This window comes from Pseudophryne corroboree, chromosome 5 (genome assembly GCF_028390025.1).
Source record: "Pseudophryne corroboree isolate aPseCor3 chromosome 5, aPseCor3.hap2, whole genome shotgun sequence".
NCBI classification, from domain to species: domain Eukaryota; kingdom Metazoa; phylum Chordata; class Amphibia; order Anura; family Myobatrachidae; genus Pseudophryne; species Pseudophryne corroboree.
The window spans coordinates 104258737-104285330 of NC_086448.1; the positions used below are offsets into that span (position 1 = coordinate 104258737).

General features: G+C 48.3%; 1 protein-coding gene across 1 annotated transcript in view; it reads left to right on the top strand.

Annotated features, from left to right (window-relative positions):
- LOC134927292 (macrophage mannose receptor 1-like) overlaps window positions 1-26594 on the top strand; it is a 340668-nt gene that overhangs the window by 135802 nt on the left and 178272 nt on the right. The window contains exons 11-12 of the mRNA XM_063921538.1: window positions 8748-8896; window positions 15895-16094. Of these exons, the coding sequence (XP_063777608.1) occupies window positions 8748-8896; window positions 15895-16094 (349 nt within the window). The remainder of the gene's footprint in view (window positions 1-8747; window positions 8897-15894; window positions 16095-26594) is intronic.

Below are 26594 nucleotides of genomic sequence, written 5' to 3' on the forward strand. Positions count from 1 at the left end.
AAAAAAACACCACGGGTAGGTGGTATACAATTATGGATGGACGAGCGACTGCCGACACAGAGGTAGCTACAGCCGTGGACTACCGTACTGCGTCTGCTGCAGTGCTAATATAGACTGGATGATAATGATATAAAAAATATATATATATCACTACTGCAGCCGGACAGGTATATATTATATAATGACGGACCTGCTGGACACTGTCAGCAGAATGCGTTTATAGAATAAAAACACCACACGACGAGTGTTTAACTTTTTCAGGCAGACAATCACAATATACTGGTGGTCAGTGGTTACTGGTCTGTCACACTGGCACTGGCAGTGGCACTCTGGCAGCAAAAGTGTGCACTGTTAAAATATGTACTCCTGCTATAACTGCTCCCCAGTCTCCCCCACAATTAAGCTGTGTGAGCAGTGAGCACTCAGCACAGTCAGATATACAGTATTACATAGATGATGCAGCACACTGAGGGCACACTGAGGCTGAGCACAGATATGGTATGTGACTGTGTCACACTGTGTATCGTTTTTTTTCAGGCAGAGAACGGATTAATTAAACTGGTGGTCACTGGTCACACTATCAGCAAGTAGTACTCCTAATATGCTCCCCAAAATTAGTAAATCAAGTGTCTCTACTCTCTACTACTCTCTAGTCTACTCTAAACGGAGAGGACGCCAGCCACGTCCTCTCCCTATCAATCTCAATGCACGTGTGAAAATGGCGGCGACGCGCGGCTCTTTATATAGAATCCGAGTCTCGCGATAGAATACGAGCCTCGCGAGAATCCGACAGCGGGATGATGACGTTCGGGCGCGCTCGGGTTAACCGAGCAAGGCGGGAAGATCCGAGTCTGCCTCGGACCCGTGTAAAAAGCGTGAAGTTCGGGGGGGTTCGGTTTCCGAGAAACCGAACCCGCTCATCACTAAAAACTATCTGGTCTTATGAGACAAAAATTGAACTCTTTGGCGTGAATGCAAGGCGTCCTGTTTAGAGGAAACCAGGCACTGCTCATCACCAGGCCAATACCATCCTTACAGTGAAGCATGGTGGTGGCAGCATCATGCTGTGGGGATGTTTTTCAGCGGCAGGAACTGGGAGACTAGTCAGGATAGAGGGAAAGATGAATGCATCAATGTACAGAGACATCCTGGATGAAGACCTGCTCCAGAGTGCTCTTGACCTCAGTCTGGGGCGATGGTTCAGTTTTTAGCAGGATAATGACCCTAAACACACAGCCAATATATCAAAGGAGTGGCTTCAGGACAACTCTGTGAATGTCCTTCAGTGGCCCAGCCAGAGTCCAGACTTGAATTCGATTGAACATCTCTGGAGAGATCTGAAAATGGCTGTGCACCGACGCTTCCCATCCAACCTGATGGAGCTTGAGAGTTGCCCAAAGATAGGTGTGCCAAGCTTTCGGCATCATATTCAAAAAGACTTGAGGCTGTAATTGCTGCCAAAGGTGCATCAACAAAGTATTGAGCATAGGCTGTGAATACTTATTTACATATGATGTCTTAGTTTTTTATTTTTAATAAATTTGCAAAAATCTAAAAAAAAGTTGTCATTATGGGGTATTGTGTGTAGAATTTTGAGGGGAAAAGTGAATTTGTTCCATTTTGGAAACATCGTCATCCTGCTGTTGAATTCTCACAGGGTTTGGATTCCATATAAGTCGCCGCACGTCCCCGCCATTTTCACTCCGGCATTGGAGAGAGTAGAGAGAGGACCAGTGGCGTAAATTCATCCCAGTTGTGCGTGTGTGTGTGTGTGTGTGTGTGTGTAGTGTTCTGAAAAAAATGTATATACTGTATTTATACATTTAATTGTCTTTTACTTTAAATCACACATTTCTTAGCAGTCATACCCAGGATTAGAACCCATGACCTGTTACACTGACAGCAGACACTTTACTGATGGAGCTATTTGCTCCTGTATGGGAAGCATGAGAATTCTAACTATATAAAGTTATGTGTAATTGTCAGAGAAGTATCTTCATATAGTTAAAATTCTCATATATCCTATACAGGAGCAAATAGCTTCATCAGTAAGGTGTCTGCTTCCAGTGTAATAGGTCGTGGTTTCTAATCCTGGGTGTGACCCTTGTAAAATGTGTATATTCCGTATAATAAAGAGGGTGTGATTTGTAGGGTGCAGGGACCAGTGAGGAAGTCGGCCACTGAAAAGACAGCGACAGATATCAATTAACTTAATTCAATGGTGTCACAGAATGGGAGGAGAGGTGCCCCCCTTCAGAGCAGGAGCCCGGCGGCAGATGACTCCGTTGCCTCCCAGAGTTCTGCCTCTGGAGAGGACGTGTCTCCATCCTCAGTGTCCTGCATCAGTTCAGTGGTAGTGTCTTGTGCTGCATCAGTCCAGTCACAGTGGTGGTGTCCTCTGCTGCCATATGTCCAGTGCTGCTGTATAAGTCCAGTCCAGTGGTGCTGTGTTGTGCTGCATCAGTTCAATGGTGGTGTATTGTGCTGCATCAGTCCAATCACAGTGGTGGTGTCCTCTGCTGCCATATATCCAGTGCTGCTGTATAAGTCCAGTCCATTGCAGTGGTGCTGTGTTGTCCTGCGTCAGTCCAGTGGTGGTGTCTCTGTGCTGCTGTATATGTCCAGCGGTACTGCCGTACAAATCCAGTGATCCTGCCGTATGATTCCAGTGATCCTGCCGTATAAATCCAGTGGTACTGGCTTATAAGTCCAGTCCAGGGATACTGACGTATATGTCCAGTGGTACTGCCGTATAAGTCCAGTGATCCTGCCGTGTAATTCCAGTGGTACTGGCGTATAATCGAAATAGATGTGAGTGTGCGCTGTCAACGGCAGCCGGTATAGAGGTGGTCAGACCTCTGTAGGTATATACAAATGAAAAGAGATACTGGCGCTGGCAGTTAGTCCAAAAATTAAAAAGGACGTTTCACAATAAAAATGATAACAATTTATTACAAATTCATAAAAAAGAGGGATAGTTGCCACAAATCACATAAAACATAAATATACAAATAGCTTGTTGGAAATATTGACCTCCAGTAATCTCCTCAATAAAATGCTGTATTGCAATACTGGCTAGGGCTCATTCCACAGAAAATTATTACTCCTTCTAAAGCAATGGTATTACCCGATCTGTATGGTGCAGTCCCATAGGTATCCCAATGGCTTGGAGATCCAATTTTGTAATGGGCAAAGGAGATCCGGGTCCGAAGATACAGTATGCTTGATTCCAGGAAATCAGTGGTGACAAGTGAGTCCAATTTATTCCAGAAAGAATGATGAGGAGACTGTAGGTGAGTGGTCCATACAAGCAAGATAATTCCAGTGGTACTGGCGTATAAGTCCAATGATCCTGCCGTATAAGGTCAGTGATCCTGGTGTATAATTCCAGTGATCCTGCCGTATAATTCCAGTGGTACTGGCATATAAGTCCAGTCCAATGATACTGCCGTATATGTCCAGTGGTATTGCTGTATAAGTTCAGTGGTGCTGTCCTGTGCTGTATATTATTTACTCCAAATAAAGGGGTTATTAATATGTAATCCAAATCATTTTCACAGGGTTTGCCCTGTGTGGTGTAGAGGTACACTCTCCTGTACCACATATTGTTTGGAGGATAAAATAGGGAAAGATCAACAACCACTTCCTCCTAGTGCTGAAGCTGCTGCCACTAGTCATGACATAGACGATGAAATCCCATCAACGTCGTCTGCCAAGGCCGATGACCAATGTGGTAGTAGAGGGCATGTAAAATCCAAAAAGCCAAAGTTCAGTAAAAAGACCCAAAAAAAGAAATTTAAATGGTCTGAGGAGAAACGTAAACTTGCCAATATGCCATTTTACGACACGGAGTTCAGTGGGACTTAGGGTGTGTACAGTACACACGGTGAGATTTCTTTAGATTTTGACTATATAGTCAAAATCACAAGAAAAGTTAGTGCAGATCGTAAGGGGAAAGTCACCTTGCGATCCCGATTCGATCCCGATGCGCGGTCCCGCCAGGTCGGCATCGCAAGAAGAGATAGACTGTGCAGGCAAGTCAATCCTTGCTAGATCGGTGCACTATCTAGTTCATCTCACATGTCAATGACATCTCACATAAGCCAAAATCGTAAGCACACATAGTCCATATCTCAAGAAAAGTTAGTCAAAATCGGTGGTGCTGGGCTCCGGAGAGTTCAAGGGAAATTGCAAGTGAAAATCGGGAATAGCAAGGATCTCACCCTTCGAGAATTGTTTGAGATAGTGTGTCCCCGGTACTAAATCCTATCTAGGTTCCACTTCACTAGGCAGGCGATACCGAGAATGTACAGACGTCAGAAAAAGTGTCCTCAGTGTCCAAAAAAAGCAAGTTGTGGAACAGGGCAGACTAAGGACTATATAACTGTGACAGCCCACTCGGTAGATGTATTGCCTCCCGCAGCAACAACAGCAGCGGCACCAGTAGCAGCATCTCGCAAACGCCAACTCGTTCCTAGGCAGGCTACGCTATGTATCACCGCTTTCCGTAAGAGGCACACCGCTGACAACCTCTTACAGAAACTGAGGGACATCATCGCACAATGGCTTACCCCAATTAGACTCTCCTGGGGATTTGTGATATCGGAAAATGCCACCAATATTGTGCGTGCATTACATCTGGGCAAATTCCAGCACGTCCCATGTTTTGCACATACAATTAACTTGGTGGTGCAGAATTTTTTTTACAAATGACAGGGGCGAGCAGGACATGCTGTCGGTGGCCCGAAAAATTGCGGGCCACTTTCGGTATTCAGCCACCGCGTGCCGAAGACTGGAGCGCCATCAAACACTCCTGAACCTGCCCTGCCATCACCTGAAGCAAGAGGTGGTAATGAGGTGGAAGTCAACACTTTATATGCTTCAGAGGATAGAGGAGCAGCAAAAGGCCATTCAAGCCTATACATCCACCTACAATATAGGCAAAGGAGGGGGAATGCACCTGACTCAAGCGCAGTGGAGAATGATTTCCGTCTTGTGCAAGGTTCTCCAACCCTTTGAACTTGTCACACGAGAAGTCAGTTCAGACACTGCCAGCTTGAGTCAGGTCATTCCCCTCATCGGGCTTTTGCAGAAGAAGCTGGAGAAATTGAAGGAGGATCTAAGACGGAGCGATTCCGCAAAGTATGTGGGACTTGTGGATGGAGCCATTCATTCGCTTTGCCAGGATTCAAGGGTGGTCTGTTGAAATCAGAGCACTACATTTTGGCCACCGTGCTCGATCCTAGGTTTAAAGGCTACGTTGTATCTCTCTTTCCGGTAGACACAAGTCTGCAGACGTTCAAAGACCTGCTGGAGAGAAAATTGTCAACTCAAGTGGAACGTGACCCGTCAACAGCTCCTCCTTCATTTTCTCCCGCAACTGGGGCTGCGAGGAAAAGGATAAGATTTCCTAGCCCACCCGCTGGCGGTGATGCAGGGCAGTCAAGAGCAAGTGCTGACATCTGGTCCGGACTGAAGGACCTGCCAACGATTACTGACATGTCTACTGTCACTACATATGATTCTGTCACCATTTAAAGAATGGTGGAGGATTATATGAGTGACAGCATCCAAGTAGGCACATCAGACAGTCCGTACGTATACTGGCAGGAAAAAGAGCCAATTTGGATGCCCTTGCACAAACTGGCTTTATTTTACCTAAGTTGCCCCCCCCCCCCCTCCAGTGTGTACTCCGAAAGAGTGTTTAGTGCAGCCGGTAACCTTGTCAGCGATCGGCGTAGGAGATTACTTCCACAAAATGTGGAGAAGTGATGTTCATCAAGATGAATTATAAATTCCTCCGGGAAGACCTTTACCAGCAATTGCCTCCAGAAAGTACACATGGACCTGGTATGGTGGATTCCAGTGTGGACGAATTAATACTCTGTGAGGAGGAGGATATATACACTGAAAGGGGTGAGGAATTGGAGGATGAGGAGGAGGTGGACATCTTGCCTCTGTAGAGCCAGTTTGTGCAAGGAGAGATTGATTGCTTCTTTTTTGGTGGGGGCCCAAACAAACCAGTCATTTCATTCACAGTCGTGTGGCAGACTCTGTCGCTGAAATTATTGCTCTGTTAAAGTGTGCATGTCCTGTTTATACAACATAAGGGTGGGTGGGAGGGCCCAAAGACAATTCCATCTTGCACCTCTTTTTCTTCTTTGCATCATGTGCTGTTTGGGGACTAGTTTTTTAAAGTGCCATCCTGTCTGACACTGCCATACAACTCCAGGGGTACTGCCGTATAAGTCCAGGGGTACTGACATATAAGTCCAGTCCAGTGGTGCTGTCTTGTGCTGCATCAGTCCAGTGGTGGTGTCCTGTGCTGTATATTATTTACTCTAAATAAAAGGGTTATATACATTACTTATATTATTATCCTAATAATTTTTTACAGGGTTTGCCTTGTGTGGTGTAGGGGTATGCTTGCCTGTGCTGCATATTATTATAATAGCTCCAAATAAAAGAGTTATTATTCTCCAACTTAATTTCACAGGCTTTGCCGTGTGTGTTTGGTTTAGGGGTACGCTCTCCTGTGCCACCAATACTGTGCCACCAATATTGTGCATGTATTACATCTGGGCAAATTCCAGCATGTCCCATGTTGTTTGTGCCGCACACTTGTGTCACTTAGTTTAGTCATGCAGCTACCACATTGCACCTCTTTTACTTCTTTGCATGTTGTGCTGTTTGGGGACTAGTTTTTTTAAGTGCCATCCTGTCTGCCACTGCAGTGCCACTCCTAGATGGGCCAGGTGTTTGGGCCGCACACTTGTGTCGCGTAGCTTAGTCATACAGCTTCTCAGTGCAATTTTTAGGCCTAAAAACAATATTGCGAGGTGTTCAGAATAGACTGGAAATGAGTGGAAATGAATGTTATTGAGGTTAATAATACCGTAGAATCAAAACTACCCTCAATTTCTGTGATTTTAGCTGTTTTTATGTTTTTTTCAAAAATCATCCAGATCCAAAACCAAAACCCGAAAGGGTGGTTTTGGCAAAACCAATACAGATCCAAAGCAGAAGGATGGAACCAAAACTACAAAATAAACACAAAACACGAAAAGTGCCCGCCGCACATCTCGTATGTATGTATGTATGTATGTATGTATGTATGTATGTATATATGTGTGTGTATATATATATATATATATATATATATATAGTTGGTTCGTCGATCACTCAGCTCAGCAGGATTTCCTGATGAAAGATAACTGAAACGTTGGCAGTGACAGGCAGTTTCTTTTTACAACTACAGTCCTTTGAGTACTGACTGAACCTACTTTCCACATCTCCTCTCCGGGAGAAGTCCAGAGAGGAGACGCTGCCTGGCATTTCGGGTGCGGGGATGGTTGTCACATCACTTTTGCAAATTTCTGTCTTTTAGCCCTGCCCCCTCTATTCAGCACTGGGATTTCCCTGTTAAGCTCCTTTTCCTGCCCACTTCATTAGGAAGCCGGCGGGATGCATGAGATGTGACCACTCTTCTGTGGGAGTGTGGGACTACCCGAAAAATTGTGAATCTTCCACAACTTGAGAAGGCACGTATGCTCTGTTGTTACACTGCATGTGGAAGGCAAGTTGGCTTGTTTGGTCGCACGAGTGCTGGTTCATCTGAGATAAATAAAATACCATTAGTTCTGAAATGACAACATATTATTCTTCAAATAAGAGTGATTCAAATGTAAAATTGTAAAATGGTTTCCAATATGGAGTTGACTTAATGGTGCTGATGTAGGTTTGGACGCATGTTCCGCACAAATCTAAAGCATAAAGTGCACAGCTTACAGAGCATCTGGAGATGTGCCCAGCTCTGCAAGGGTATTATATACCTTAATTTGTCAGCAGAAGAAAACAGTGGATATGTGCCAGATAGATACCAAGAGAAAACATTAGTACCTGTGCCTGGTACACACCTGGAGACGGGGCGTGACTGTGTTAGTAGTAAATGCTAAAGTTGCAGTGCCCAAGTCATACACAGAATGGTCCTGATTCAGATGTGGGTGGAGGTGCTATCACTTCCTTGGAAGCAGCAGTGATAGCGCTGTATGGTGATGCAGCAGAAAGCTTCTAGTATAAGCAGATGCCTCCTGTTGCAGTAGTGATGTGACATCAGATCAATGACTCACCATCGGGTAGCTTGCGGCATCCATGCAAACCACCCATCACAGAGGCCAGGAAATCTGCATCCAATGACTGAGATCCCAGGCCTCTTCCCTCCCTCTAAATACCGGTGACAAGCCTTCGTTTTAACAAACAGAGGCCATGGCTGTCCCCTCCCCCACCCTCCGAACGGCACCAGACTGTCAATCACTGCTGTCCTGCTTCCAGCATCGCAGGACCTGTTCGTGCACACGCAGAACAGGTCCTGCACATGAGTAAAGTACTGATAATTGGTACTTTGCGGCAAAAGCAACTCCAACCACATCTGAATAACCCCCAGTATTAACCCTGGATTCAATCTGGATTTATAAGCCTTGCCAGGGTCCACAGAGGGCAGACACTACCGAGCAGCCGGTTTGTCAAGCACCAAGGGAGCCTCCTCCAGCCTCTGCTCCAGTGCCGGAACATTCAACTTGTTATCTTTTTCAAACCTAAAATAGAACATATTAAATTTTTCTACCAAGGAACTATTGTGCCACTGTGCCCTGACCTGTCCAATAAAGCTTTTTCCACCTGTATAGAAAATTAGAAATATAGATAAAAACGTGAAATTATAGTTTTTTTAATTGATTTTTTTATTACAGGTTTGAACAGGCTTATTTAACGAGCCTGATTGGACTTAGACCAGAGAAATATTTCTGGACAGGACTTTCCGATACGGTGGAAAGGGGAACTTTCAAATGGACTAGCAGGGAAAGGGTTTTGTACACACACTGGAACACTGATATGCCGGGTAAGTTACAGATTATTTTGTGAAAGGGGTGGTAAAATAGGCAGGAGGCAAGATGCAATGTTTCATGTTGGAGGTAGAGATAATGGTCCATGGAAGCAGTAGGACATGCATTCAAAATATACAAGTTGAGATGTGAATATTTAGAGAGCGCCTCAGGCAGCTGCTGTTATGGCAAGTATTCACTACCTGCTTTGAAAAAGAACACAAGGCAAATAAAAATAACCCTAATCCTTCTCCTAGTGCCTAACCCTAACCGCCTCTCTCGCAGTGTGACTCTAACCCTCTGTATAGCACCTACCCTTACCTGCCCTCCCACAGCATAACCCTAACCCTTCTAGTGCCTAACCCTAACCGCCTCTCTGGCAGTGTGACTCTAACCCTCTGCATAGCACTTACCCTTACCTGCCCTCCCACAGCATAACCCTAGCCCTTCTCCTAGTGCCTAACCATAACCAAACATCCCGCAAATTAACCCTCCCTATAGTGCCTAAACCTAACCTGCCCTCCCCACAGCCTAATCCTCCCCCTAGTGCTTAACCATAACACTCCGCTCCGGAAGCGTAACCCTAACCTTCCCCCCTGGTGCGTAACTCTAACCTCCCCTCCAGCAGCGGATTCCTAACCATTCCCCTAGTACCAAACCTTAACCCCCCCCTGCAGTGGAACCCTAATCCTCCCCCTAGTGCCTAACCTCCCCTTTTGCAGTATAATGCTAACCCTCCCCCTAGTGCCTAACCCTAACCTCCCCCCATCCACCCACCCACCCACAGTGTAACTCTAATCCTCTTCCTAGTGCCTAACCCTAACCTCCCGTCGCTTGCAGCAGCACAGGCTGAGCAGTACCAGGCAGGATTAGTCCTGTCCCCTATTGCAGGTGTTAGCAACCGGGGTGCTAGGACAGAACCATTTAACTCTGCAGCAGTAGTGGGAGCATTGCAGAGCTCCATTGGAAGAGCAGTGGTCACAAATTGATCCCGCTGTGACAACACAGGTTCTGCTGTACATGCAGGTGTCCCTTCAGGACTTGGAGCCCGGAGAGTGGCATCTCCATTGGCTCTGGCAGTTACGTCCCTGCCTACGCCTATTTGTACCATTGTTTTGTGTGGGCACTGGCTCTGTAAGTTTAAGTTGCCTTGGAAGTACCAGACCATAAGTTTGTATGTGTGTATGCGTGTGTGTGTAACGAGGCTGTGCCCCTTTTTGTCGCACGCAAATATTTCATTTTTAAAAATTGGGGTCGGAACACGTTTTTTACTGTTCCCCTCAGGGCACAGCACAGCTCCTCTTATAGCGCAGCACACCACACCTACCCTCACAGCACAGCGCACTGAACTGTCTCCTTCCCCTCAGAGTCCTTGGCGTCATTTTTAATTTGGTGCCAGCTTCGAGCTAATCGTGGCTCACAAATCGGCAGACAATTAGGGGCATGACTGGTTCGCAGCAGATGCCTGATTTAGGCGCCTATTTATCAAGCTTTGGAGAGTGATAAAGTAGCACAGTGATAAAGTACCAACCAATCAGCCCCTAACTTCCATCTGTTTATGACATGATTCCAAAAGTGCACAGTGCTCCACAATAAATCAGTGGATTACACTTTAAGGATACAAATTCTCCATTCTATTATGTAAATGTAATAGGTTCTCCAGAAGACTATATTGGTGGTGGTGATCACAGTACATTGTATTGGTTATAGATTACTATTTCCTGTAGGCTGTTGTTGGTGATTTACAGTATGTTGCAAAATACAGAAGGCTTAGGTGTTAAAGCCCCAATACTTCTGTACCCTGATTCCCTGACCCAAGCAGCACAGCCGAGCAATCGATTATCATGTCCCGTCAGAGAATAGGGGAAATTCTGAATTTTAAAAATACCCAATTACCGGATCCAGACTGTTTTTGGTCAGGATCGAAGGAAATAAATGACAAAGCTGATTGGTCCCTTTGGTCAACTTCTCCAAGGCTTGATACATCTCCTCTTTTTACTGTTACATTTAGTTGCATTTTTGTTAAAATACACATTTTTGTTCAAACATTCAACTATCCAAAAAAGTTTGATAGATTATTAAGCAGCTCTATAACACAGACGTGCTATAGACACATGTACAATTTAGGAAGATGGTTACACCAGCACATAAATAAATATATAGAATACTCCTTTTGAAGTAGACACATCAAAGGAGGATCCGGTCAGGATCCCAGCGGTAAGGTTTAGGTTTAGGCTGCGGAGGGAGAGTTAGGGTTAAGCTGCGGGGAGGGTGGGTTAGGTTTAGGCTGCGGAGGGAGAGTTAGGTTTAGGCTGCGGGGAGGGGTGGTTAGGTTTAGGCTGCGGGGAGGGGTGGTTAGGTTTAGGCACCCCCAGGGGAGGGTTAGGCTGCTGGAAGGGGGGGGAGGGGAGCTAGGTTTAGGCACCACTGTGGAGGGTTAGACTGCGGGGGGGGGGGGGGGGGGGGTTAGGTTTAGACTGCAGAAAGGGAGGGATAAGGGTGGCATTGGGGTAAGGTGAGTATACTTACCTTCCCCATGTCGGGATTCTAAGCTTCGATCAGTTTTTTTGCTGGAATAGAATATTGATATTGAAGGAGAAAAGCAGAAGTACCTTTGATGTGTCTAATTCAAAAGGAGTATTCTATATATTTATTTAGGTATCCGGTCTCTAGGTCGACAACACTGTCTAGGTCGACCACTGTTGGTCGACAGTAAGTAGGGCAACATGGTTTCTAGGTCGACGTGACAAAAGGTCGACATGAGTTTTTCACATTTTTTTTTTATTTTTTTTTACCTTTTTCATACTTTACAATCCATGTGGACTACAATTGGGAATGGTAACCTGTGCCGAGCGCAGCGGTAGTGGAGTGAGACACCTTGCCCGAAGCATGGCGAGCGAAGACGGTGCACTAATTGGGGTTCCCGGTCACTGGGGGTCATTCCGAGTTGTTCGCTCGCTAGCAGATTTTAGCAGCATTGCACACGCTAAGCCGCCGCCCTCTGGGAGTGTATCTTCGCTTAGCATAATAGCGAACGAAAGATTTGCAGAATTGCCAATAGAAAATTCTTAGCAGTTTCTGAGTTTCTGCTCACAGCTCAGCCCGTTTCGTTCCTGGTTTGACGTCACAAACACGCCCTGCATTCGGCCAGCCACTCCCCCGTTTCTCCAGACACTCCCGCGTTTTTCCCTGACACGCCTGCGTTTTTCCGCACACTCCCAGAAAACAGCCAGTTTCCGCCCAGAAACACCCACTTCCTGTCAATCACACTCCGATCACTTCAACGATGAAAATTCTTCGTTCGGACGTGAGTAAATCTACTAAGTTTTGTGCTAAAATACTTACCGCATGCGCACTGCGAACCATGCGCATTTTTGCCTTAATCGCTCCGTTGCGAAAATCGGCAACGAGCGAACAACTCTGAATGACCCCCACTGTACGGAGAAAATGACACCCAAAAAAGTGCAAAACTCATGTCGACCTTCTGTCATGTCGACCTAGTACATGCCAACCTAGAGTCCCTGTCGACCTAGAAACCATGTCGACAGTAAGTAGGTAAATTAATGGGTGTGGTATGCAAGGTCGACCACATTTAGGTTGACCTAGACAGTGTCGACCTAAATGTGGTCGACCTTGCATACCACACCCATTAATTTATGTGCTGGTGTTAACATCAGTATTTGATCAATTTTAGGTTTAAAAACATGTACAATTTAACAACTCCACATCTACTGCACTTTCTCCCAATTATGCTATATAACATCCTTTATTTATATGGCATCACTAGGGAACCATAGAGCTGTATATATGGGAATGGAGCAGGGAAAGCAGAGTTTAGTAGGGGAGGTGGGAGGCTTGAGTGAAGAGATGAGTCTTTAGGACATATTTAAATATGAATGGTCACATGAGGGCATTCTAGAGGTTGGTGGAGAAATCCTGCAGCCGGGAGGAGATGATTAGATAAGAGATGATACAATCATTGGCCGAGTGAAGAGGTGGGCAGAACCACAACTAGGGGCAGCCAGTAGCGCTACTGCAATGCCACCCAGATTATCCTTAGAATGTAGTGCTCTACTTACTAGTGCTGGTGGCCCTGCTCCCTAGGTGTGACATCATTACATCATGGGTTTTGGGGAGGGGGGGGGGGGCAGCACGGTACGCACTACCACGTTGTTACAGTGCTATAGGTGGGGGAAGGAATGTGAGTCAAGTTGAGCCGGGAGATGTATGGAGGAGAAAGGTGATTAAGGGCTTTGCTGGTGAGTGAGAGGAATATGAATTTGATTATTTGAGGGATGGGGAGCTAGGATCACTACTGTGTGTGTGTGTATGTGTGTGTATGTATGTGTGTGTGTATATATATATATATATATATATGTATGTATATACTGTGTGTGTGTGTGTATATATATTGGTGATAAGCGGGTTCGGTTCCTCGGGATCCGAACCCCCCCCCCCCCCCCCGAACTTAATCCATTTTACACGGTTCCGAGGCAGACTCGGATCTTCCCGCCTTGCTCGGTTAACCCGAGCGCGCCCGAACGTCATCATCCCGCTGTCGGAATCTCGCTACATTCGTATTCTATATAAGGAGCCACGCGTCGCCGCCATTTTCACTCGTGCATTGGAGATGATAGCGAGAGGACGTGCAGCGTTCTCTCAGTTTCTGTGTTCAGTGTGCTGCAAATATCTGTGCTCAGTGTGCTGCAAATATCTGTGCTCAGTGTGCTTGCAAATATCTGTGCTCAGTGTGCTGAAAATATCTACGTTCTCTGCCTGAAAAACGCTCCATATCTGTGCTGCATTGTAGTATATAGTAGGAGGACAGTGCAGAATTTTGCTGACCACCAGTATATATATAGCAGTACGGTACAGTAGTCCACTGCTCTACCTCTGTGTCGTCAAGTATACTATGCATCCATACCTGTGCTGCATTTTAGTTGTGCGCAGTATATATAGTAGGAGGACAGTGCAGAATTTTGCTGACCACCAGTATATATATAGCAGTACGGTACAGTAGTCCACTGCTCTACCTCTGTGTCGTCAAGTATACTATGCATCCATACCTGTGCTGCATTTTAGTTGTGCGCAGTATATATAGTAGTAGGGGACAGTGCAGAATGTTGCTGTGACCACCAGTATATATATAGCAGTACGGTACAGTAGTCCACTGCTCTACCTCTGTGTCGTCAAGTATACTATGCATCCATACCTGTGCTGCATTTTAGTTGTGCGCAGTATATAGTAGGAGGGGACAGTGCAGAATGTTGCTGTGACCACCAGTATATATATAGCAGTACAGTACAGTAGTCCACTGCTCTACCTCTGTGTCGTCAAGTATACTATGCATCCATACCTGTGCTGCATTTTAGTTTTGCGCAGTATATAGTAGGAGGGGACAGTGCAGAATGTTGCTGTGACCACCAGTATATATATATAGCAGTACGGTACAGTAGTCCACTGCTCTACCTCTGTGTCGTCAAGTATACTACAAAAGTTCAGTAAAATTACCCACAAATCAAAATTAAAAGCGTCTGATGAGAAGCGTAAACTTGCCAATATGCCATTTACGACACAGAGTGGCAAGGAACGGCTGAGGCCCTGGCCTATGTTCATGGCTAGTGGTTCAGATTCACATGAGGATAGAAGGACTCATCCTCTCGCTAGAAAACTGCAGTGCCACTCCTAGATGGGCCAGATGTTTGTGTCGGCCACTTTTGTCGCTTAGCTTAGTCACACAGTGTCCTCATTGCATCTCTTTTTTTTCTTTGCATCATGTGCTGTTTGGGGACTATTTTTTAAATCTGCCATCCTGTCTGACACTGCAGTGCCACTCCTAGATGGGCCAGGTGTTTGTGTCGGCCACTTGGGTCGCTTAGCTTACTCACACAGCTACCTCATTGCACCTCTTTTGATGATGATGATGCAAAGAAAAAAAAGAGGTGCACCAAGGTCGCTGGATGGCTAAGCTTAGCGACCCAAGTGGCCGACACAAACACCTGGCCCATCTAGGAGTGGCACTGCAGTGTCAGACAGGATAGCAGATTTAAAAAATAGTCCCCAAACATGACATGATGCAAAGAAAAAAAGAGGTGTCATGTTTGGGGACTATTTTTTAAATCTGCTATCCTGTCTGACACTGCAGTGCCACTCCTAGATGGGCCAGGTGTTTGTGTCGGCCACTTGGGTCGCTAAGCTTAGCCATCCAGCGACCTTGGTGCACCTCTTTTTTTTCTTTGCATCATGTGCTGTTTGGGGACTATTTTTTAAATCTGCCATCCTGTCTGACACTGCAGTGCCACTCCTAGATGGGCCAGGTGTTTGTGTCGGCCACTTGGGTCGCTTAGCTTAGCCATCCAGCGACCTCGGTGCAAATTCTAGGACTAAAAATAATATTGTGAGGTGTTGTTAGGAAGCTTAAATTTAACATACTGTAGGTGTTTTTCAGGTGGGAAATAGGAAAACGACGTAATTTTAATTTATTAAACCTCCCCTAAGAGGATGAAAAGGGGGTCGACATAATGACATCATTACCTATGCGTGGCTTGCGTTGTGTGAACGGTAACGCCCAAACAGACAACCAGATCAATGCAAAGATTGCATCATTAGTGTGTAGAATTTAATAAACAACAGAAATGGTCCTGTCACTTTTTACCGTATCTGCTATGGGTGCTCCTCCGGTAACGCCAAGAACCATGGATTAATATTTACTTACATTAAGACGTCTTAAATTTACATCTCTATAGATTTACCAAGTTTTTAACACTCATTTATATTTACAACCGTGAAAATCAGAAACTCCCGTGTGAAGAATGGGTAGAACCCCTAATATACATACTGTATATGAGAGAGAATGTTTCTCCACCGAGTGACATGGCTGGAAACCACAAGTAGATTTGTTTATGAAATTTTGGACATGATTGTTGTAGCCACTGGTAACAGTTACAGCACATCCTATTTACAATCTGCATTAATATTTGCATCATAACATTATTTTCAATTACAACCTTTGAAGGAAGAAAACAAGGCTGTGTTGTTATGAGAACTGGAAACAAGGGCGGATTGTGGGACGTTGTCAACTGTGATGAGAAAGCGAAGTACGTCTGCAAGAAAGGGGCATTGGGAGTGACACCACCTCCTGCCCCAACGACAACAGCAGAACCAACATGCGAGGAAGGATGGACAACATCCAACCGTTTAAGTGCATGTTACAAGGTAAGTAGACTGATAGACGTACAATTGATATTACAGGATACTGTCACAACTAGAACTGCACCTACGTTTGCAAGCAGGTGTAATAATCAGATAATGCGCAGTATGCAATAGCGTAGGCATCACATCAAAGTCCGACCTCCTAGAACTTTAAAACCACCAATTTCACTGAATCAAAAGGTTTTATCAATTCTCTTGTAAATTTCTGCTTAGGTTAGCGTTATTGTGTGGCATCAGTAGGGCTGAAAGAAGGGCCGGCCATACCACCAAGTTGTAAGCGTAAGGTACCAGCTTTTGGGTGGCACAATGTCAGCAGCTGGCACCCTCTCCCTATGCCCCAGCTGTAGACATGGAGGAGCAGTAGTTGGCAGCTTCTTATCTGTGAAGCTGCTAGTTGCCCCTCCGTGTTGGTAATGAACTTAGAATGCAGCACCGGGATATAATGTCACAGCCTGGTGCCACACTCCTGGTGCCTGCTCCCACACCACGCAAGGTAAGCAGTAGGAGTGAGGCAGCACTCGTGCACTATCTATTGTATCAATGTGGTACACCCTGACCTTGGTTTGAAGGATGTCTAAGGCTGAGCAGTCCATTGTAACAAGCGTTTGGCAGTTCAACTTCAGTCTTCCTATTCTATAGTAGTCACACCTACTGTTTTGGCCAATGCCAGAGATGACATTGGTGTATTTAAGTCTCTTATGTGCTGCCCATGTGCATAGAGAAAACTGATGCTGGTATTAGATGGTACCCTGCTCCCTCATGTAGGAATGAGGAATACGAGGACCAACATCATTTTGCAGGTTGCTTCAGTCAGAAAATAGGTGAAAGTCATCCTGCCTCGCAGGGCTGTTTCTAGCCAATTTGGCTCCCAGTGCGAGATTTAAAAATGCGCCCCCCCATGACATAAAAAAATGTGCCCCCCCCCCACTCACCTAGATAAAAAAAAAACTTGCGCGCGCACCCGACAAGGGGGCGTGACCTCATCTAAATGGGTGTGGCCTCATTTCAATGGGCATGGCCTCGTCTGAAAAGACTACCTCACAATCCAGTTTTTGACCCTGCTCCAACAGATCACGACCACCACAGGAAAAAAAAATTCTACCATATTAAGCCCCACACAGTAATGCCCCCTGCACCATATTATGCCACACACTGCAATGCCCTTGATACATTAAATCCCCACACTACGGCAGGCAAAAGTCCCCATTTCACACATTACGGCAGGTGTCCCCATTTTACACATTGAGAGAGAGAGAGAGAATACTTACAGAGGCGATTACCGCTCTTCGGCCCGCCTCACCAGTAGCTCCTCGCGCCGGCCTTTCCCTCTTCCTAACTTGGATCCCCCTCTGTACTCCGCTCGGGGGGGGGGTTCGCGGAGTGACGGGGTTGCGTCGTGAAGTAACGATTCAACAGCGTCATTCCGTGAAACTCCGCCCCCCCGAGCGTGTTACTCGGGGAGAAATAGGAGGGGGACGCAGGGAGCCACAGTTAGTGCCGCGGCGGGCGCCCAGTGCAGTTGCACTGCTCGCCTGCCCCAAGAAACGGCCCTGCTGCCTCGAAACTAGATGTGCTGATCGGTTGTCCAGAAATCCAGTTCCACATGAGGAGATCCCATCCGAACATGAGTCCCGGTTCAAATCTTCCCGTGGTTCGGAATTCAGATTTTAAAACCACATTTTAGGCTTTGGATTGCAAAAATGACATGATTTTAGTAGGTTTTATCGATTTGTAGCAATGATTATCGTTTTTTTTTTTTTTTTTTAAACCAGACCAAGATCCGATCCTGAATCAAAACATTTGAGGGTGATTTTACCAAAACTAAAACATGATGATGAAAAATCGGGAGAATGTACAATTCTCAATTTGAAACTGTCCCAATCTTGGCATCTATTCAAGCACGAGAGAGACTGGGGGCATGTCCAGCAGCTCCTGGAGTACTGTGCATGCCTCCACAGTGATCAAAATGGGGACGTGGATCCAGAGGCGTCACTGGCTGTGGAGACACCCGGTGCACATCCTTGATCTCCCCACATGTCGGAGGCGTGCTTGCGGTGAAAAGGGGGCATGACCACTCATAGAGGGGGCGTGGTTCTATCGAGGGGGTGACCTCATGGTGATACTGAGATCGTCACTCTGGGGGCGGGCCCAGCAATCTTCGGAGATGCTGGGCTGCCCCTGGAGACAGTCTTCCTGCGCTCCTTATCTATGACAGGAGCCGGGTGCGGTATGAGACTGTCACACTGCAGCACCTGGCTCCTGTTACTGCTGAGGAGAAGGCATTTTGGTGTCATAAGCCGCTCATAACTTTATTGTGATTACCTAAACCTTTACTTTAAGCTAGCTTATCACTAAAATAAAACCACACCACACACTGAAATAAAGACACGGACACAGTAGCTGGAGTTAAAGGTCAGACGATGTTTATTAATCGCTGACCAACTCTTTAAACTAATAATTGAGGCCGAATTAGAATTGATTTGAATATATATTTAACTTTAGTTTGGAGGATGGCAAACAGAAAACCGCTGCCCAACACCAGCACCAGTCACCTAGATGAAAACCACCAAACCAAGGAGGGGAGTACACCTACCCCGCCTCCTTCCCGCATAAACCGCATTGTGCTGGCCTTACCCCTCTCTCTCTGGCAAACGTTCGGTTCCCGCAGGGGAACGTCTAAATGTCCAACCGCAAGAAAAGGACACACCTGCCGTCCTTCTAAAGAGGGAGCCCCACAATGACCACTTATGCCTGTGTGACAGCTGGTTGGCAGCGATTTCCCGCCAATCTGGCTTTCAATAGCCCACAGCAAGAACAAAAAACGTAGACGCATTCTGGGAGGGCGGGCGGGCATAAACTGAATGGCAAGAGGAAGTCTAGCAAAATGGCCACCACCTATATACTAACCTAAGACCCTCCTCTTCATCTTGATGCACAACCCTCTAATCCAATAGGAAAAAACCAACCGGGAAAACTGATCTGCCTAGCAACTGCTTAGTCATTTAAACAACCAATCACAAAAAGTTGATCGCTTATATGGCCTCAGGCTTATGCAGCCTTCAGCTTATCTAAGCCGCTCATAACTTTATTGTGATTACCTAAACCTTTACTTTAAGCTAGCTTATCACTAAAATAAAACCACACCACACACTGAAATAAAGACACGGACACAGTAGCTGGAGTTAAAGGTCAGACGATGTTTATTAATCGCTGACCAACTCTTTAAACTAATAATTGAGGCCGAATTAGAATTGATTTGAATATATATTTAACTTTAGTTTGGAGGATGGCAAACAGAAAACCGCTGCCCAACACCAGCACCAGTCACCTAGATGAAAACCACCAAACCAAGGAGGGGAGTACACCTACCCCGCCTCCTTCCCGCATAAACCGCATTGTGCTGGCCTTACCCCTCTCTCTCTGGCAAACGTTCGGTTCCCGCAGGGGAACGTCTAAATGTCCAACCGCAAGAAAAGGACACACCTGCCGTCCTTCTAAAGAGGGAGCCCCACAATGACCACTTATGCCTGTGTGACAGCTGGTTGGCAGCGATTTCCCGCCAATCTGGCTTTCAATAGCCCACAGCAAGAACAAAAAACGTAGACGCATTCTGGGAGGGCGGGCGGGCATAAACTGAATGGCAAGAGGAAGTCTAGCAAAATGGCCACCACCTATATACTAACCTAAGACCCTCCTCTTCATCTTGATGCACAACCCTCTAATCCAATAGGAAAAAACCAACCGGGAAAACTGATCTGCCTAGCAACTGCTTAGTCATTTAAACAACCAATCACAAAAAGTTGATCGCTTATATGGCCTCAGGCTTATGCAGCCTTCAGCTTATCTAAGCCGCTCATAACTTTATTGTGATTACCTAAACCTTTACTTTAAGCTAGCTTATCACTAAAATAAAACCACACCACACACTGAAATAAAGACACGGACACAGTAGCTGGAGTTAAAGGTCAGACGATGTTTATTAATCGCTGACCAACTCTTTAAACTAATAATTGAGGCCGAATTAGAATTGATTTGAATATATATTTAACTTTAGTTTGGAGGATGGCAAACAGAAAACCGCTGCCCAACACCAGCACCAGTCACCTAGATGAAAACCACCAAACCAAGGAGGGGAGTACACCTACCCCGCCTCCTTCCCGCATAAACCGCATTGTGCTGGCCTTACCCCTCTCTCTCTGGCAAACGTTCGGTTCCCGCAGGGGAACGTCTAAATGTCCAACCGCAAGAAAAGGACACACCTGCCGTCCTTCTAAAGAGGGAGCCCCACAATGACCACTTATGCCTGTGTGACAGCTGGTTGGCAGCGATTTCCCGCCAATCTGGCTTTCAATAGCCCACAGCAAGAACAAAAAACGTAGACGCATTCTGGGAGGGCGGGCGGGCATAAACTGAATGGCAAGAGGAAGTCTAGCAAAATGGCCACCACCTATATACTAACCTAAGACCCTCCTCTTCATCTTGATGCACAACCCTCTAATCCAATAGGAAAAAACCAACCGGGAAAACTGATCTGCCTAGCAACTGCTTAGTCATTTAAACAACCAATCACAAAAAGTTGATCGCTTATATGGCCTCAGGCTTATGCAGCCTTCAGCTTATCTAAGCCGCTCATAACTTTATTGTGATTACCTAAACCTTTACTTTAAGCTAGCTTATCACTAAAATAAAACCACACCACACACTGAAATAAAGACACGGACACAGTAGCTGGAGTTAAAGGTCAGACGATGTTTATTAATCGCTGACCAACTCTTTAAACTAATAATTGAGGCCGAATTAGAATTGATTTGAATATATATTTAACTTTAGTTTGGAGGATGGTAAACAGAAAACCGCTGCCCAACACCAGCACCAGTCACCTAGATGAAAACCACCAAACCAAGGAGGGGAGTACACCTACCCCGCCTCCTTCCCGCATAAACCGCATTGTGCTGGCCTTACCCCTCTCTCTCTGGCAAACGTTCGGTTCCCGCAGGGGAACGTCTAAATGTCCAACCGCAAGAAAAGGACACACCTGCCGTCCTTCTAAAGAGGGAGCCCCACAATGACCACTTATGCCTGTGTGACAGCTGGTTGGCAGCGATTTCCCGCCACCAAGGTTTACCAAACCGCCACCGCCATCCGCAAACAGAACATTAACCAAACCAGAAACTAACTAGCTCTACCGAAACAGACCAAAAATATCCTCCAGAAAAAATTGCACTCCTTCCGGAGAAAGGTGAACCCCATCGTCTCTGTAGAACTGCCTGTTCCGCAGCACCAGCAGAGGATGCTTAATTGCCACTCCGCCTATGGCCTTGACAAAAAGAGACTCCGTAGCATTCACCTTTTTGCGTGCTTTCTCCAACGCCGAGAAACGCACCGCGCCACGCCAATGGAAACGGGGCACCATTTCCGACCAGACAATGCATACCCCAGGCCAGTGACAACGGATCGCCACCACATCCGCCTTTATAGACAAAATCAAGTCTATGCCTTTGACTCGGCCTAGATCATTACCACCCAAATGAATGATAATACAACTGGGGCGACCCCAGCGGCGCTCCCGAGAAAAAAGGACGCGCAACAGATCACCCCATAACATACCCCTAACACCTAACCATCTCAATTGCCTGGACCCAAAAATCTCAGTCGCCCTAGATGCCATGGGATGTTTCTCCGCCCAAAACATATAGGAATGACCAACCATCCATATGTGGTCTCCAAAATTGATGACAGCTGTAAAAGAAAATATCCTAACGTCAGATTATGCACATAATCTGTAACTTAAACACAACGTAACCAAATTAAACCCAAGTGAAGGAGAAAACTCAAAAAACCTCCCGTGGACCTTGATAGAACAGCCAATTGATATTAGGCCCCCTCGGAGGAAAAATTTTAAAAATTCACTTCACACCCTCGATTCCTGAACGGTAAGCGTTCAAGAACCGACGAGTAAACACGTTTTTGGGTTAGCGCAACAGGCGCACTTATAACTTATCTATACGGACATAGGACTTATAGGAGGCCGACTTCCAGCGACCCAACTCCCGAATAGCCGCCGGTGATGAACCAGCGGCCGCCGCATGGGTAGCCCCCCCAATCCGAAAGGAATGAGTACCGAAGTCCGCCTCCTGCAAGCCCAGTGCCGTCAAACATTTCTTGAACACAGATGAGAACTGAAACTTTGTCAGAGGGTCCGACTGCGCGTGCACCAGCAACTGGTTGCCCCCCGGAGGTCTTAACCGCACATACTCTTGCGTCAACCGCAGCGGGCAAACGCCCATTCCTTCCTGAGCCTCCAAGGACAACCAGCGACCCCGACCTGTTTGATCTGTCTTGGATCGCACAATCCTACAGAGCAACAGGCCCTCCTGCAAGCGCACATTCTCGTAGAGCAGACCCGATTCCCGGGACGCCTTACTGCTAGCCACTAATTCGCTCACCCGAAAAGCCCCGAAAAAGGCCAGGGCATACGCGCTACTAAACAATGCCACCTCAAACTCCGAGGACGCAATCTGAGGTAGCACACGCAGCAATTCTGCTAGCAGCTGCAACGTTATAGGCCTACGTGAATCCGCAGGCGCCGGGTGCAACCTAGCCCAACCTTTCAGCGCTCTGGAAAGGACAAACGACCCCGTGGGGTCCGTCGTCCCGTGGAGCCGCGAGTGAAAGGCGATGCCCGCAAGGGCAGTAGCCATGGCCGCTTTTGACCTACCGTTTTGGTAATGCTCCCAAACAAAGGTCAACAGGGCGTCGGCCGAGGACTCACCTGCTACCCCGTACCTACTCTGAAAGGCTGACCAATCCCGCCATGCAGCATCATACGCTCGTAGCGTGGAGGGAGCCAGAGCACACCTGGCTAAAGCCGTTAAACCGATTCGACCATCTGCCAGACAGAAGGTGGGCATTGTAACCCCTCTGCCTCCGCTCCCGGAACCAACGTCCTGAACTTGTCAAATTGGAACCGGGACAATGCATCCGCAATTCCATTGTCAACTCCAGGAACGTGGCGAGCCCTAAAATTAATATTGCGCTGCAAACAAACCAACACTAAATGCCTTAGCAGTCTCAGTGCCTGCGGTGAGGAGGAACGCTGATTATTAATCGCATGCACTACCCCCAAGTTGTCGCAAAGAAACAAGATGTCCCTATTTGCAAACCGTCCGGCCCATAACTCAAGCGCCACTAAGATCGGGAACAATTCCAGCAACAGAAGGTTCTTGGTAAACCCGCGCGTTACCCAAGATGCCGGCCAAGCCGCAGCGCACCATTCGCCAGCGAAGAACGCGCCAAACCCTCGACTGCCTGAAGCATCCGTGAACAATTGCAGCTGCTTACTGGAACAACAAGGAGCGGGCCACAACACCTCCCTGTTGAAGGACACCAGGAAAGAGACCCAAATCCGCAAATCATCTCTGATCTCGCGGGAAAGGTACACGGAGTGATTCTGCCGTACCGTCCCCGCCGTGGCCCGCTCGAGTTTGCGACAGAAAATCCTACCCATGGGGATAATCCGACACGCAAAATTGAGAGAACCGAGCAAGGACTGCACCTGCTTAAGCCGAACCCTGCGTTTTCCTAAACAGTCTGTAATTAAACCCAATAGCTTCCGCACCTTATCCTCGGGCAAGCGACAGCACCCCCCTACCGTGTCAATTTCGATACCTAAATAGCTAAGACAAGTGCAAGGGCCCTCGCACTTATCTTGAGCAACCGGCACCCCTAAAGCGCAGAATAACGACCTGGCCACCGAGAGAATGTCCCCACAGACCGAACTGTCCCCGGGCCCAACAAAGAGAAAGTCATCCAGGTAGTGAGCCACCCCCAGTTGTCCGGAGGCGGTCTGGACGCACCAGTGTAAAAATGTGCTAAAGCACTCAAAGTAGGCGCAGGAGACAGAGCAACCCATGGGGAGACACCGATCAACGTAGAATTCGCCCCCTATTTTGAAACCCAGGAACCGCAGGGAATCTGGGTGTAGCGGGAGTAGACGAAAGGCCGACTCCACGTCCAATTTCGCCAACAGACTCCCCGGACCACAATCCCTCACCAAGCGCAGCGCGTCGTCAAAAGACTGATATCGTACCCTGCACTGGGCCTCCGGGATAGCGTCGTTGACCGACAACCCCGGCGGGTGCGACAAGTGCTGTATCAAACGAAACTTGCCTATGGCCTTCTTGGGCACTACCCCTACTGGGGAAATGCACAAGGAGGGCAGAGGGGAAAGGGCGTAGGGCCCAGCCATGCGCCCCAGCCCGATCTCCCCGTCAACCTTCCGCCGGACTTCCTGCGGGAATTCGCGAGCCGATCTCAAATTCTGGCGCGCAACCACATACACCGAATCCGAAATCGGCAAACGAAAACCGTGCTGAAAGCCCTCCAAGAGAAACGATGCCGCCGACTCATCGGGGTACAAGGTAAGCCAGCGCTGCAACTCGGGAACTATAATCGGGGAGAAGGCCTTACTTGCCAATTCCACCGGCCTCGGTGGAAACGGCAGGCTTACTGCCTGTCGCCGCGGTGCATTCCTTGGCCGGGTGACCTGCTCCGCACAACCTGCATGAGTGGCGAAAACGACAACCCGTTCCTTTGGCGCATTTGCCGTCGTTGTAGGCAAAGCATTTGCCTTTCCCCGTCAATCGGGAACCCGCCGCCCCGGCCGCCCCGGGCTTCTTGGCCGTGACATCCAGGGTGGGTTTGAACTGCTGTGTGACCTCCAACCACACCTCCACATCCTTAAAACCCGCGGGGAGGATGGGGTTGCCATCCTGATTGCGACAAAACTTCTCGTCGTAATCACGCCAGGCGGAACCCTTGGATTTCAAGTACATATCGTGTACCAGAAACAAATATTTAACTAAGTTGGCATACTCCGAGGGCCGAGATTCCGTGTAGCAAGCCGTGAACACCAAAAACCCCCGTAGCCACTGGTGAAAATTGCGGAACGCACTTTCCCCAATACCGCCCGACTTCTTGGCTGCGTCAAAACCTTGCCGCATTTCCTCCGTAAGGGTGAATATGTCTACATACTTCCCCTTACGGATTTTTTTTTCCTGCATGCGCTTGCGAACCCCCCTTGTAACTGCCGTGTTGGCGCAATGTACCATCTCCCCGTAACGGGGGGGGTCAGAGGGGACCACCTGCGCAGGAGCGGCCACCCTATGCGCCTCCTTAGCCATTCGCCGCGCGATGAGTCTAGCTAATTTACGCGGGCGCCGCGGAGAGCCGGATGATACGCTGCTAGAAGATGAGGAACTACAAGTTGAAACGTGTAAAGGAATGTTTAGCTCACCGGAGTTCGAAGGACCCGGAACCGCGTCGCCCGCTGCATCCGCCTCCGCTGATGGCCGCAACTCCACGTTCGCAGTCGCGGTCGTCCGCGACCTTCGCCTCCTGACGGGCGTAGCCCCTGAATTAGGCGGGACCTGTGAGGGGGAAACAGAGGGGACAACAGGCACAGGGGGAACCAAAACATCATTAACCAGTGGCTGACATTGCGGAGGCGGAGGGCCCGCCCCGCCGCTCCGCGGCGGACGGCCGCCCGGCAGCTGCAGGGAGGGGGCCCCCACCGAGGTGTACCCGACCGACTGCGTAAAGGCCGACCCGCTCACTGCACCAAAACTCGCGGGGTAAGACGGCCGCCACGCCGTATGCGGCGGGCAGGCGCTTGCCCCCGCCCATCCGGATGACGCCGGAAGGAACTGAGGGGGCGCCGGGAGAGGGGGCCAACCCTGTGCCACCTGATACCCACCGCCCGGTGCCTGACCTGACTGCAGGCCCGCAAAGGCCGGAAAGGGCACCGCGACTCGGGGGCCACCGACCGACCACGTGGACTGCACGCCGGCGCCCGCGCCGGACCCGTGCGGGGAAAATTGTGTGCCGGACACCGTCATGAAGCCCATGGAAGGCATGCTGGCGGCTAAGGGGAATGCCGAAGCCGGAGGCCAAGCAAAACCCCCGGGGAAGGACTGGCTCCCCGTGAAGCCTTGCTGCGCTGCTACCGAAAGCGCCCCGCCGGGCGTCATATAAGCCGCCGAGACGGAAGCCTGCGTGGACCCGAACTGAAAAGGACCGGGAAGGGCGTGGGGAGGGGTTTGAAACCCTGCAAACGGGGGCGCCGTTAATGGCGGCGGGGCGGCTGACGACCAGGGGGCGCTCGAGCAGGCCCCCGAGGCCGGGGGGAAACCCTGCCATGTGACTGCCGCCGGGGCGGGTGTGGCGGCAGCCGCTGACACGTCCCCCACCCCAGCCACACTAGGCCCAAACGGCCCCACATTAGTTAAAACATCCTGGGGTGTGCTAGTCCCCTCGCTGGAGGGGGGTAGGCTGGGGCCCTGTGTTGTCCCGAGGACAGCGGGAGCCACTACCCGCTGTCCTGGGCTCATATTCCCCCGCTGATCATTGACCCCCCCCTCGCCCCCCGCAGCTCTGCCGCGGCCGTCCAGCACCGCTTGTGCCCCCAGGACGCCGCCGAGAGCCGTCCGCGGGGATGGAGGAGGA